Here is a 14,592-nt window from a genome sequence, read left to right as displayed (position 1 = left end):
CAGGGCAAAATCGGGCCAAAAACGGGGATCTTTCAGAAATCAGTAAACAACTGGAAAACAAGTAATTTTTGATTTCACGAAAGTAAAGTTTTCAATCTGGGTTTGTTCTACATCCTCCAAAATATTCAAAGATCGGAAACTTGACAGAGTTCTAGACTTCTGAATATGGTCAAAATCAAGGCAGTTAATTCGGAGAGTACAAAAATCTTGGGGTAAGGGGGTACAACGCAATTTAAGGGTACAAAATCTTTAATTCGGGGGTACAAAATACCTGAAACAGTTCCAAGTTTTTTCCCGCTGTGGACTTTTGAAAAGCTTGAAAATAAAGTATCAATTTACGTGACCCTTTAAGAAAACATGAATAGTTGAACAACGAACAAGTGAAAAAAACCTAGATTAAATCGCGCCGATGGCGCACCAGCTTGCTGGTAACTTATAATTTATGACAATAAGGTCTAATGCATAACAAAAGGACATAAAACCGCACGCAGCACTTTTTTCACGTCAAACGGAGAAGGATAGAAGACATGACAGCTGTTTGACACGAACACTGGCACTAGCCGGCAAGAAGAACCAGAAGCTCAGAGAGAAAGAGAGCCCGTTTTCTATTGCTAGGGGGAAAATAGAGGGGCTCTTCTCCTAGGATTGGAAGGAGATCGCGACATCTAGCGTATATTTTGGCTGTGTGCCAGAAGGGATTAGAGCGCTCTTAAAATGGCAAAATTTCATCCAATTTTGTTATCAAAAATACTGAAATTATAGCTACTCTGTTACAGCAAAACAGTCAATCGAAAAACCCCAATTAAAACTGGTAAACTGTGAAGTAAGAAAAGTGGGATGACAGCCAGCCGGGAGAGGCGAATTGTTGTGTATTCGATGTCCGAGAAGACGGTGCTTTCGGGTGCGAGAGAGGAACGAGGTATTGTAGGAAAAGGAGAGACTCCCGAAGTTCGGAACGAGAGAAACTGGGTCAGCGAGAGGCGCAGAGAACGAGTGTTTTATGGATGGTTTGTTTGTGGGTGAAGATCAACGCAGAGAAGAGGGGACCTCAGGAGGGCGAATTTTTCTCTTTTGAAATGGATGGGACCACATTGAGAAGGATCGGGGAGACGGCTGCCTTTGTCCTGGAGCCTTGGAAACCAAGAAAAATTTGCTAATGTACCTCCTGGTCCACCTGCCTGAAACAGATGGGCCAGGACCGCTCGCAGGCTGCTTAGGGCCAAAACAAGGATTTTCGCAGATCCTCCAGATCCTCCTCATGACTCATTTATCCATTCACAGCCTAGCGGTCTCCGGGAACATGCATTTCTAATCAGCAGGGGTCCCACAAGCCATAGACTACAGTAACAGTTAATGATAACGTAATAGAGTGTCACCCAAACCGTTAACTTTGAGCCCATATATCTCGTCACTGTATGAGATGTAAGAAAGTGGTCAACTGTAAAAATATTTATCATAATATGAAAAATATTTTGTCAGTGAACTACTTTTTGTTATCTTTCACAGGAAATGAGATATATGGGCTCAAAGTTGACGGTTTGGTATACAAACAGTTTTTCAGTTGACTTTCGGCATTTTCAGGAGTCTAGAGCTCGGCTATCAATTTCCGAACATCTTTAAACTGTCGGAGGGTAGGAAACAGACCTAGAATGAAACCTTTGCATTCACAGAATTTTTTGAAAATTTCTAGTTTTTCTGCTATTTGCCGATGTTTGAAAGACACCCATTTTCGGCTGGTTTTTGTACTGGAAACGTGAAAAGGGCAGATGTCCTTCAGAAGTCAGAAAATCTTGAAATGGCTGAAAAAGCTGAAAAATTCAGAAAATCCAAAAACTGAAAAGATTCCAAAAAAATTCGAGAACTCCGAAAATTGAAAAAAACTAATCCTCGATTTTCAAAGAGTTACGAAAAATCCAAAAAAAATCCGAAAATTGTGAAATACCCACAAACTACGAGAATATCGAAATAACCAAAACAAATCTAAAAACTTTGAAAAATCCTAAAAATCCGAGATTTTCAGGAATTCTATAAATGGAAAAATATGAATTTTCGATTTTTCGAAAGTAAAGTTCTTTAGGAATTTTTAGCTTTTTCGGACATTTCAAGATTCTCTGATTTCTAAAGGACACCTTCTTTTTTTCACGATTTAAGTAAAAAAAAACATGTAAACTTTCAATAAATTCTGTTAACACAACGTTTTCAATCTACGGTACTGTTTATGGCCATTGCAATTAGTATATTATTACCTCTCTGCAGCGCCTACTGATAGTCAAGATAAGAGATAGTGGTTAGAATTACCTGAGTGAAGAAAAAAGAACAGTGGTAGACACTCCTCAAGAATCTCGAGTTAAGATGCCATTAATCCGACTTGGAAAGTTGGTCAATGATGACTTTCTATACTATACTAAAAGAAAACTGACTGAGGACGAAGAAAACGAAGCTAGCGTAGAGAATTTAAAGTAGAATCAACAGTTGGTGGTGTGTGGTAGTGGAAGAAGAGAAATGGAAGAGGAGGCAACTGGGAGGGAGAGAGGGAAACCGAATGAATGGAGGAGAAACGGAACGGAGAGGAGAGATAGGCCACGCCCCCCTCCCTGGACAACGAACTTCGACCTTTTTGATGAAACCACGCCTACTTGGACTTTAAAAATAAAAAAAGCAACATGATACAGATGATCTAGAAGCTGATAATTCATATGATAATCTTGATAGGCAAATGTTAGACACTTATCAGTCAAGAAAATCTGATGAAAATCCCAGATCTAAAATTCTGATCTAAAATTTCATCTTATCTTTTAGGGAATCTTGAAATGGCAGAAAAAGCAAAAAAAAACCACAAATGCTGAAAATTTATTAAAATTCTAAAAACTAAAAAAGGCTAGAAATGTCTGAAGTAGTGAAAAACTCTGAAAAAAAATGTCCCGTCCAAAAGTCTAAAATTTTTAAAAAACCCAAAAACCCAAGTACCCTGAAAATTGAAAAATCAGAAATTTGGATTTTCCAAAAATTTCCTAACATTGTGGACCCGACCAGTTCAACTCTACTCGAAAAGTCCCATTCTTACAGTAATCCACACATTTGAAAATGTGAGCAATAAAAAAAACTCATCTAATTATGACATTTACTCATCTATGTATGACATTTAAGAAACTTATCTAATTATGACATTTAATACTGGTAAAGGTTCTGGGAATCTTCAAAACGCAAAAATGGTGAAAAGTGCCCACCTGGATCCCAAAGCAAACTCGAAAATGTATTTCTTTGTGAAGGACAAGCACAGAATAGAATGCAAGAGAATTTCAATTGAACTGATAAAGTTCTTATCAGTGAGGGGACTGCCGTCAAAGTTTTGGTTCTAACAAAAGTACCGAACATTCAAATTGGAGCCAACTTATCTCGGATCCTGTGGATGATATCAAAAAGTAGTCAACTGACAAAATGAATATTAAATTATCAGAAAAATTTTGTCATTTGAAATCTTTTTGATATTTTTTACAAGAAAAGAGATACATATATGGGCTCAAAGTTAAAGGCATTCTGTTGGAGTGTTCAGTAAACACTATTTACTGTTCGTTTACAACCCAATATAGTGTGTCCCTTCAAACTTGAAAAGCATTTTTCGATAATTAGAGACAAAAGTTGTGAGCATTCCTGTTCGAACCACTGACTGTTTTCTCGTTGGAAAAGGGAAGAATTTGAAAAACGAATCATTTGAAGAAGATGGAAGCTTTTGCAATAAGATAGAAGCTAATCCATAAAACTCCGAAAGGTGTACTGTACCAAAAAATTTATAGCTAAGAAGATAGAAGCTAGTCATAAAACTCCGAATGGGGGTACTGTAGCAATAATAAAATTGATGGCTTTTTTGCAATATATTATAGATAAAACCATCCCCTATTGCATATGCATGTATCAATGCAAATCGGAAAAAAAGCCCGCAGCGCCACGTATTCATAAGCCACTGCATTCACAAATCCATCAGCTCAAAAATAAATGAGAAATTGTGTTTTTGAAGTGGATGTTTCCATGCCATCAATTTGATGGATATGTGTCAAATGTTTATGAGCTGTGTAGGGAGAAGCAGCGAACAGATATCCTAGGGCAACGGTCGTCAGCGGAGACGACACAAAATATTTGAAAGCAAATTTCAGAATTTTGAAAACTGGCACGCGGTCAAATTTTGCGACGGGAAGGGGTTTCCTTGTCGGACATATGTTCTAAATGTTGGAGCGTAGTCAAGTCGCTACTCAGCTGGCAACCGCCTCCCCGACACGCATCGCGTTGTTTTCCGCGATGCCTAACGACACGAACAGCAGAAATATGATAAATAGGTGTCGTGGCATGGAAATAACCATGCAAATAGATGCGCGCAAAAAATGTTGAATAGGAGGAAGATTGACTGCCTTTGTGCTTTGAAGAGGTGAAAAGAAAGGAACACAAAAGCACGTGTGACTTTTGGTGTACCGTATACTGTCAACTTTGAGCTCGTTTCCGGTATGAGATATCAAAAAGTGGTCAACTAATAAAATATTAATCGCATAATTAAAAACATTTTATTAGTTAACTACTTTTTGATATCTTTTACAGAGAACGAGATATACGAGCTTAAACTTGAATGATCATTCTATGAGAATGATTTCGGTATCTTGACCTAGATTCACTTATTTTGAGCCGGAATTTGACAAGACTGAATTTGATCATGAAATCAAATTTGAATTTGTAAACAATCTGTATAAAATTCTTTGAAAAATAACTGGGAATTCGTCAACCAAACTTGATCAATTTTCTTCAACGACTTTGATCCATATTTTCATTTTTTTTTAATCAATTCTACAGCAATCTTAAGCCAAATCCGTTCTTCCTGATGACATTGTGTACAAGCCTTGGATGTTTATGCACAAATTTTGTGCATTCCATAATCTAGGTCACAATCCAATCTCTGGAGGAGCAGAAGAGGAAGCAGAAGCAGCTGCTCGCCATTCATTAGCGATAGTCCCGAGGAACATAAATTCTGGGAAAAAGGTATATAATCTTCAATTTCCCGCATTGAGGAAATAATTCTAATTGGTAGCTTGGAGAGGAGAGGTGGTGTATTTGGAGTGTGATTAATGGAGAACAAAGCTGGTCCAAATAGAATTGACAGACTTCAAAATCTTTGGAAAAAAGAACTAGAATCAGTCAACCGTATTTGCTCTAATAGGAGCCAACCTTAAACGTGCATTTTGAGCTCAATTATCTCGGCTCCTATGAGAGATATCAAACATTTGTTCACTGATAAAATATTGGTGATATTATGATAAATATTTTATTAGTTGAACGTTTTTTGATATCTCTCATAGGAACAGAGATATTTAAGCTCAAAGTGCACGTATAGGGTTAGCTTCTATTAGAGCAAGTGCGATATCTGAAAGTGATCTGAAAAGTACCGGATGGCTTCAAAATCTCTTAGATTAATTTAGAATCTGTCAGATAGTTTCAGAATTCAGCACAACGGAAATAGATTCGTGAAGTTCAAATATTGGAATCAACAGTTTTCCAGATTCGGTACAAGACTCCAGAAGTTTTAAATTGAAACTTTGAATATTGGAAAAATCGATTTTGATCTTATAAACGGCTCTAGGAATTCAAGTTTCGGAATCTGATGCGCTACATTCCTCCAGATACTCCAGATTGCTACTCATGACGTCATACCGCCCTTACTACAGTACCCCCTCTCCCATATCCTTTCAAAGAGGTGCCGCTGGGTGCCAGGTGGTGGACTGCAGTACCCCTATGTTTACTTTCCTAGATATTATGTAATCCTTTTTTCTATGAACTTTTTTTTGAATTTCTTCTATTTCATTCGATGGGAACCAACGCAACGATTGATCAGGAACGAAAATTCCAGAATCCTGAAACTTCTAGAAGCTCCTGTTCTCTTCAAACCCAACATTTCCAGTCGGTTTAAAGACCAAAATGTAGATCTAGAACAGCTCTACAAAATGATATGCAAATCGATAACTTTAGGAAGTCAACTTTTGAGTTGTATGTCATTTTGTAGAGCTTGCCGAGCTCTACATTTTGGCCTTCAAATCGATTGAAATTGTTGAGTTAACTTCTCAAATTTGAATGGAGAAAGAGCTTCCAGAAGTTTCCGAGCTTTGGAAATTTCGAAAGCTTCAGCTAGAATACGATAAAAAGAGAATTCTCATTTTTCGAGAAGAAAGAGAAAAGTAAACTGAAAAATGAAAAAAGTCGTCCTATACCTCTCTTTTATATTCTCCAACCCACATAAAAGCCGAGAAAAAAGGGAATATCAATCATGGGGAAACACCTCAATTTTGAAAAGGATACAATGGGAAACTGAAGAAAAATAAAATTTTGCAGGAAAAAAAGGAAAACGATAGATTTTAGGTATTTACTTGCAAACAATTTTTTCTATATGTTACATTCTTCTGAATTTGTTTTTATCTAAAAATCCGCCAAATTTTGTTTCTTCAAGTTTTTGAGAAAAATAAATTCAAAAAAATGCCATTTACGACACTCCGCTATCCCGCTAGCGCGCGTTGTTTAGCGGCGATTTTCTGCGATTTTCATCAGATTTTACACAGACTTTTGTTAGCTTTGGAGCGTTTTTTTAGCTTAAAACTTGAAGAATAGTTTAAAATAATTTTTTTCAGAAATATTATGGCGAATCGAGGTGCGAATGGTTGTCCTCCGATAGGACTAAATGTGAATTTCGAGAGAAATAAATATAGGTTGGTGTTTTTCGAAAAAAAAATCTTTAAAGCGAAAACAACAATTTTCAGACAAACAATGCCGAATGCGTTCCGACCACCTAACACTCCGGACCATCGAAACAAGCGTTTTCAAGATAATTCCTCGCCAACCCAAAGTTTCGTCTCAACAGCCACCACCTATGAGCAACCATGGTCGTCTCCACAGTTCAAGCCACCTCAGGAGCCACGTTTCAGGCGGACCAATTCAATGGCAGTGAAAAAGAAGGAGGAGGTGGAGCAGCAGCGTCCGAAAATCAATTTCATGGAGTTGGGCAAGAAAATCACCAATAAATTCAAAAAAAATCAGAAAAATGATAAGAAAGCAGCAGGAGGATCAGCAGATAATCGAGATAGTCGTCTCTCAGCTCCGATTATCAAGCTCGGCGAAGGATCCACGTCATCAGCCTCCTCGCTTCCAGCCACCACGTCGTCTCCAACCAAAATTATCAAACCAACGACAAGTGTGAAGATGCAACCTGAGGATCGTATGAAAATGTTCCAAAAAATGGGCAGAGAGCAAGCGATGAAAGTGAGCAATGTGCAACGGATGCAGCGGGAGCGTCAGAGGGACTTCTCCCTGGTCCCTGGCCCTGGAAAAGCATGCCTTTTGGGCTCTAACCAAAGTATAGACAGTGTTTTCGTTTGCAATAACTCTCCAGACTCCAGAAGAAGCACGTCGCTATCGATGACTGATGATGACGTGGAACCTGTATTCAGGAATGCAATGACTAACAAAAAAGTGACCAGTGCGCAATTCAATAAGCTTTCCAATGAAAATTCCAGTGGACCTAGCTTCACGAGCACTCCTCGATTGGTGGGAAGCACTGGATTACAAGCAGATTCTCCGACGATTTCCCATGTTAGAAGTGCCTCCGAAGCGTCTTACTGTATGATGACGTCTTCTGAACACCCCACAATGTACTATTCTGCGGATACATTGAATAATTCGCAGCATATAAGACACTTCATGCCTCCAAGATCTGACGTCTCCTTGGCATCCACCGCTTCAACGCCGACAGCTCCAGATCCGACGCCTCCGTTGAAAAAGGTGAAGCAGGAGATCGAGGAGTCTAGCAATCCGACGCCACCTCCGACGGCTGACAGTTCAGGAATAATTCGGCGCCACCGAATTGCCAACCGCAGCATTTGAATGTAAGAAATCTTGATAAATTCGTGTTTTTCGAAAACAAATAGATAGCTCCATTTTGGCATTTTCTGGATTACTGTAGTTTCAAAAGTAAGCAAACACCGAATTGTGGAAAACATGAGATTTTGTGTTTATTTCGCGAGTTCAGACCGACTTGCCTGTAGTATAAGCTAATTTTGCGTTAAAAACTATCGAAAATGACACTTTTCGAAAATTTCCGGATTACTGTAGTTCCAAAAGTACGCAAGCACTGGTTTCAGTATCAAATTCTGTTCCCTTATAATCGAATCAGTTTGAAATATCAAAATTAGCGTGAAATTTTTGAAATATTCGGTATTTGCATACTTATGGTACTACAGTAATCCAAAACTGGCTTGAAAATCGTCAAAACACTAGAATTATTCAGTCTTTCTTGTTGGATTTCTAGTTATTGAAAACTTTGCATTTAGAATCCGAAAAGAAACAATTTCTAACTTGAATTTGGAGTTTTCCGGATTACTACTGTAACTTCAAAAGTACGCAAACACCGAATTCTTTTTAAATGACTTTTCACGCTTACATCGCGAGTTTAGACTAATTTGACTATGATAAAGGCGTTGAACACTGTCCAAACTGGCATTTTTGCGTACTTCTGAAACTATAGTAATCCGGAAAACTTCAAATTTGAGCTGGTAACATTTACTTTTCAAATTTTCAAAACATTTCTATTTTCTTTTCAGACCCTATGGATGGTCTCTAAAGACATTCGAGAGAATCAGCTGCAACTCGAACGCGCCGTGCCACGTATGGAATCGATGCGGAATCGAGCGATCGCGATTGATCAGCAGAGAGTGGTGTTGTTGAACGAGAAGGGTGATAAGCCGAGTGACGAGGATGTAAGTCTTTTTTGACTACAGTAATCCGCCTAAAAATCGATTTTTGATATGACGAGAGCAAAAACATGAAATTTTTTGGAAAATAATGAGCTAAAATCGATAGAAATGGCCTAAATTTGCCTGAACCGGTCAGGCTGCATCTGTAATTTCTTTCCAAGGTCTGAGGACCATTAAAAGATGTTCTTACTTGTGATGACGTGTTAAAAAACATTGACCTATTTTTTTCCAAAAAGTTCACGTGAATATAAAACGTAGCGACCTAATTTTGAAAGAATAACGTGGTGACCTAGTTTTGAAAAAAAAACGTGGTGACCTATTTTTCCAAACTTTTCACGTCCAAAAATTCCAAAAATTTGCAGCTACGCCGCTTGTGGAGTCTCGACCGCGAACTGCTCCACGTCAACAACGAAATGTCAATGGCGTCGATGGCGATTCAGAATGCGAACAACGTGCTACCGTATCTCGAAATGCGTCGAAACGAGCTGCTCGCCGGCTCCCCACCGCCACCACCACTTCAAGCTGGAAGTTTTGTCTAAAGTTCGGATTGCTCAGCATATATTTTTTTTGTAAATTTCGTTTTTTCCCTGTGAAACCATTCTCCTCACCCATATCCGTTTATAGATATATCGTTTTTATTTGTTATTGCCCCATGCTCCATACTCAGTTTTACTTGTGAAAATCCTCGATTGTTCCGTGTTTGTGTGTGTACAAATGTTTGCTTTTTTTCATTTGGTTGACCTCTGAAAATTTGAAATCTCTGAAAACTTTATGGATTTTAAGATAGAGGAGGATAGGAGGGAAATATATAAAATTAAATGTCTCATGATGCTGCCAAAAAAGGACCCATGAGGAGGAAATACTCACATATGAGCAGAAGAGAGCAGTGCGAAAATTATTTTGAAATTAGAGAGAAAGAAATTAGAAAAATACATTACAAATTAGGGAAAATGGGGGGTCATGATACATAGAAAATTTCATGGAAACCATCATTTTAAAAAATTAAATGCAATCAAAACTGAAAGAAAACGTTTTTTGTTGGAGATTATTCAATCGGACCCGACTAAAAAAATATAAATTTAGGAGTTTTTTGAGTGAAAAAGAAGTGGAGAGCACCGTCTGTTTAGGACACCTTAGAGACTGATTTTTTTTTAATTTTGGGATAAAACAAAAAAAATAAAAAAGAGATCTATCGACGACCGCCGATGGCATTCAGAATCGTCTCGAGAATTTCCTGTTTTGAGCGCTCTTGCGCGTCCATCAGGTCCTGTCGGAGTTTGTTGATTTCCAGACGAACCTCGACCATCATGTCGGCGCGAAGTCTGCAAGAAAAATTGAATTTTTAGAGAAAAAAAAGGTAGATTTCAGCAAAACCACCCCATAAAAACATGCTAACTTTCATTGAAATACTCAAAAAATGCAAAAAAATTGAAAATTTCGAAAGTTGCGGACTTCACATAAATCGGTATTTGCAGACTTCAAGCCTACCGTAATCCCACGAAAATTTTTTTTTATTTGAAATCTTACAGTTTTTCACCGCGAAATAGAATCAAAAATAGCGTAGAATTCGAGACTTCGGGAAAAAATTCTCACGTGAAAATGGGAAAAAATATTTTTCCGGTCAAAACATATTTTGAAAAAATCAATAATTTCGAAAATTTTCACCTAAAATTTTTTTCCAAAATTAAAGTCAAAAAATCAATCATTCAAAATTTTTCACGTGAAAAATCGGTATTTTTCACGTCAAAAATCGATAATTTAAAAAAATTTTATATTCACGTGAAAAATCGATAATTTTTGGCCTACCTCTCCAATTGCTCATTCGTCACGCCAGAGGACGTCGGCGCCGACGATGATGACGATGCTCCATTGCTCATCGCTCCCGCCGTCGTTCCATTCGAAGTACTCGGCTTGGAAGGCGTCGTTTGGTCTTCTTGTGAGAATAGCGACGACGCGGAGGGGAGTCTGAAAATTCTGTCTGTGGCTGGAATCTCAATTTCTGAATTTTCTGAATATCTGAATTTCCCACTCACTTTCTATGCGTTTTGGGGCTATCCAACGGTTTCGATGCTGCTTCCGACACCGACCATTTCTTGGCTCCCGCCGATCCAATGGATCCTCCATTTGATGATCCATTCAGTCCGATGCCACATCCGCTATCCGAAGATCCATTCGATGTGTTGGATTTGGAATCAACGGCGTCTGATTTCGCCTGCGTCTGTTTTCTCTTATTCAAATGCGCTGTCAACTCCGACATCATGTTCGGAGCCGCGGCCACCGGTTTGGGTTTCTCTTCCACGGCCGCCGGTGCCCCTCCATTCAGTTTTCCGGTGGTGAGCGATTTGGATCTCTGCTTCAATTGATCTGCCAACGACATTCCACCACTTCCAGCCATCAGTGTCGCCGGTGGTGGAGGCGGTGGCGGTGGTGGTGGTGCTCCAACGCCGACTGGAGGCAGTGGAGGCGGTGGAGGCGCGCCAGATGTGTTAACCTGAGCAATTCCCGAGGATGGAGGCATGGGCGGGGCTTGTGGGATATTGTTGATCGGTGGGGCGACGGGTGGAGCCGCTGATGATCCGTTGCTGGAAGTCTGGGAGGCTCGACGTTGCTGTTGGGTCATTGGTCCATTACTGTAGAGTGTCGAGGCGTGTTGGGAGGTTTTGCTGGAAGAGGAAAAATCAATTTTTCAAAAAAAAAGGCTTCTTATTAGGCTTATTTCCGGCCTATTTTTTAAACCGATTTTTAGCCTTTTTAGCTCTATTTTTTGCCTGATTTAGAGTCTTTATTTTTGAATTTTTTCGGCCTTTTCGGCGTATTTCTGACTTGTTTTCAGTCATTTTCAGCCATTTTAAGCTCAAAAACTGACCTCTCATATTGTTGAATACATTCAGAGACCGCCATAATTACAGTAGGAACGAAAAATATTGGGGAAAGGAAGAGTGAGTAATAGCGAATTCTCTCTTTTTATACAAAACCAAAAATCAGTAAACACACACACACACACACACACTTTCGTCAAATTTATTTCACTCTCTCTGTCTTATTCTATATGTATTTGATAATGAGTCATTTTTATCAACAGATCAGTCACAAAGAGACACCAGATGATGCCGACTTGTTGTTTTTTATTTTGCAAATTCGCTCTACTGTACAAAAAAATATTTTTGGTAAAAATGAGTAAATCATCCATGGAGCACATTTGCTGACAACTAAAATTGATAAATTATAATCGGAGCGCATTTTCGCGGTCATTGCTCGCTCTACTGTACAAAAATTGACATGTTATCATTGGCGCGCATTTGCTCACCCCGAAAATTCAAAATTTTCTCAATGGAGCGCACTTACCGAAACTGTGCATTCTGATTCTCGTCATGATGGAAACTGGGCGCCGAGTGGATGTGCATGAGGTGTTGATGGGGGTCCTGGTAGACATTGTCGGCTGCTGCAAATTTCGAAAAAAAAAATTTTGGAAATTTTTAAGCGGGAATTTGAAAATTTAGCTTAAAAATGACCTAAAAATTTTTTTTTCAATTTTTTTCTGAAATTTCATTGTTTTTTCGCTCAAAAATGACCCATTTCTACTGGATTTTTCCCAAATTTTCCCCATTTTTCTCACTTTTATTGGGGGTCACCACAATTTCTGGAAAATTCTCCATTGTTTGTCGTGGTTCGTCGTGTTTACAGCACCAGAAACTCATGAGAAAACAAGAAAAAGAAAAAAATGAGAAAAATTTGAGAAAAAAAAATCTAGAAGACGTCTTCAAATCCTGGGAGAAAATCGCCTTATAGTCAGGATTTGCACGAGGGGTTTGATTGATTTTTTTTTGTTTTTTAGTGGAAATTTGTGTATTTCGAATAAAAAATTGAAAATTTGCGAAAAAGTCCAAAAATGGATAATTTGAAAAATTTGAATTTTCAAATGCGCTCTATTGCAATTCTGCCTATTTTTGCTCAAAAATTCGAAATGTCTGCAGGCGCGCTCTATCGCGAACTTCGCCTATTTTTGGGTCTTTTGAAATTTTCAAACACCAACAGTGTTCCGGTAGAGCGCGTTTGCACAGCTTGGAAGCTGATGGCCTACCGTAACCCCAAAATATTTGAAATTTTTTCCGTGATTTTTTCACTATGGAATTTCCGAAAATCGTCAAAAAAACGTTTTAGGTTACAGTAGTTCTCGTTCTTTAAGTAATTCCAGAAAATTAGTTTTCTAAAATCTGAAATTCCAGGAAACCCGAAATTCCAAAAATCGAAAAGTTTGAGAATTTCCAAAACTTATAAATCGAGGTTCTTTTTTTCCAGGTTACGGTAGTTTCCGCACAAGAATCTCCAGCGAGCTTTCAAGGCTTGTAAACACGCTCTTTCGAAATTGAATTATTTCAAACAATTCGAAAATTTAGAGGCATTGCGACAGAGCGCTGGCTACCGTAACCTGCAATCGTATTTTTTTTCACTATGCTGCGCCCCAGTCTTAAAATTTGGCTGGAATTGGCTCGGTGCCAAAATTCAGTTTTTTCCCGATTTTTCAGACTGATCCAAATTAAAAAAAAAGGATATTTGCAACCGGCCAGGCCGGGCCAGGTTTTTTTTTCAGAATTTTCAGGGCCCGGCCCGGATTTTCAGAAAAAAATTCAGTCTTCCAAAAAAATTTTTGGGGTCAACAGAAAAGAATGGACGATTTTTCCGACAAGAAAAAAATTTTTCAAGATAAAAGTGTCCATAAAAAATAGTTCTTTCACAAAAAAATTTGAAAAAATTTCTGAAATTTCAATTTTTTTCAAATTTGGAGAACCCGGGCCCTGGCTTTGCAAGTATGAGAAAAGACTCACGATGTTGTTGCTGGAATCCATTAGCTCCGCCCCCTCCTCCATGCCGTTCCAACTGTGTCAACGCTTGTTTCACGTATTCCAAAAACACTTGTGCCTCGTGTTCACACTCGAAACTCAACCCAAAAACTCGCTTCTCCTCATCTCTCCACTGATGAAAATTGTTGGTCGCCGGATGATATTTCAACCTTTGAAACAGATTCGAATTTATCAACAGAGCGTTGTCCGTAGAGCGCAACGAGATGATTCGGAATGCGAGACGCGTGCGATTCTGAAGCAGCTGCACTGTCGTCAGACTGTCGTCGCCGCCGATCGGCGGTTCCCAACTGCTTTTGGCGTTACTGTAGACCATCACTTTGGCCATGCCTTGGGCAACCACGGATTCACTGAAAAATGGAGATAGAAGGGGGTTGATATGGGTGCAAGTGCGCTTTGTCGTACTTGCTTTTAAACTTTTAAAACGTTTTTTTTCCGAAAATCAAATTTTGGAATACTTTCTCCAGAGTTTCAGCCTTTTTTTGGAAATCTCTGAAGTTTTCTAAAAATTTCCGATTTTTGGAATTTTCAGAACGAGAACTACCGTAATCTGAAAAAAGTCGGAGATTTTCATAATTTTTATTGCACGCTATCCCACAGAACAATTCCGAACTGCAAATTAATTTTTGATCTACAGAAAAAAAGTTTGGCGCGATCACAATTGCAGATCTAAAACCATAATTTCAGAATTTTTTATCTGATTTTGTGGAGTACCAAGATGATTTAAATGATTCTTAAAAAATTAATTAGTGGTTATAGATTCATGTATGGTCGTTTTCCGGAAGAAAAAATGTCAAAAATGGTCATTTTGAAAGTTTTTTACAGAAAAAATTTATCCCCACTTTCAGTTTTTGACATTTCTAGGAGTTCTATAGCTTTAAAAAACCGCAAATATTTTTTCTACATTTTCTATGGATGAATTTTTAATTCGTTTGATAAAACTTTTTTATAATCAA

General features: G+C 38.4%; 2 protein-coding genes across 2 annotated transcripts; one reads left to right on the top strand and one right to left on the bottom strand.

The window, feature by feature from the left end:
- Positions 1–6,666: 6,666 nt before the first annotated feature.
- CBG17886 lies at positions 6,667–9,316 on the top strand (the record flags this gene model as incomplete). The annotated part of the gene is made up of 3 exons (XM_045237078.1): positions 6,667–7,863; positions 8,625–8,783; positions 9,107–9,316. 3 exons carry the CDS (start codon positions 6,667–6,669, stop codon positions 9,314–9,316), a joined length of 1,566 nt encoding a protein of 521 aa, XP_045100761.1.
- A 650-nt stretch (positions 9,317–9,966) lies between these two features.
- Positions 9,967–13,964, bottom strand: Cbr-unc-34 (the record flags this gene model as incomplete). The annotated part of the gene is made up of 5 exons (XM_002647650.1): positions 9,967–10,099; positions 10,584–10,742; positions 10,811–11,440; positions 12,123–12,219; positions 13,604–13,964. 5 exons carry the CDS (start codon positions 13,962–13,964, stop codon positions 9,967–9,969), a joined length of 1,380 nt encoding a protein of 459 aa, XP_002647696.1.
- Between the last annotated feature and the right edge of the window lie 628 nt (positions 13,965–14,592).

The sequence above is a fragment of the Caenorhabditis briggsae genome (genome assembly GCF_000004555.2).
Source record: "Caenorhabditis briggsae complete genome, chrV, whole genome shotgun sequence".
Classification (NCBI taxonomy): domain Eukaryota; kingdom Metazoa; phylum Nematoda; class Chromadorea; order Rhabditida; family Rhabditidae; genus Caenorhabditis; species Caenorhabditis briggsae.
Note: the sequence above shows the minus strand (reverse complement) of the source record. Positions and strands in the feature narration are given on the sequence as shown.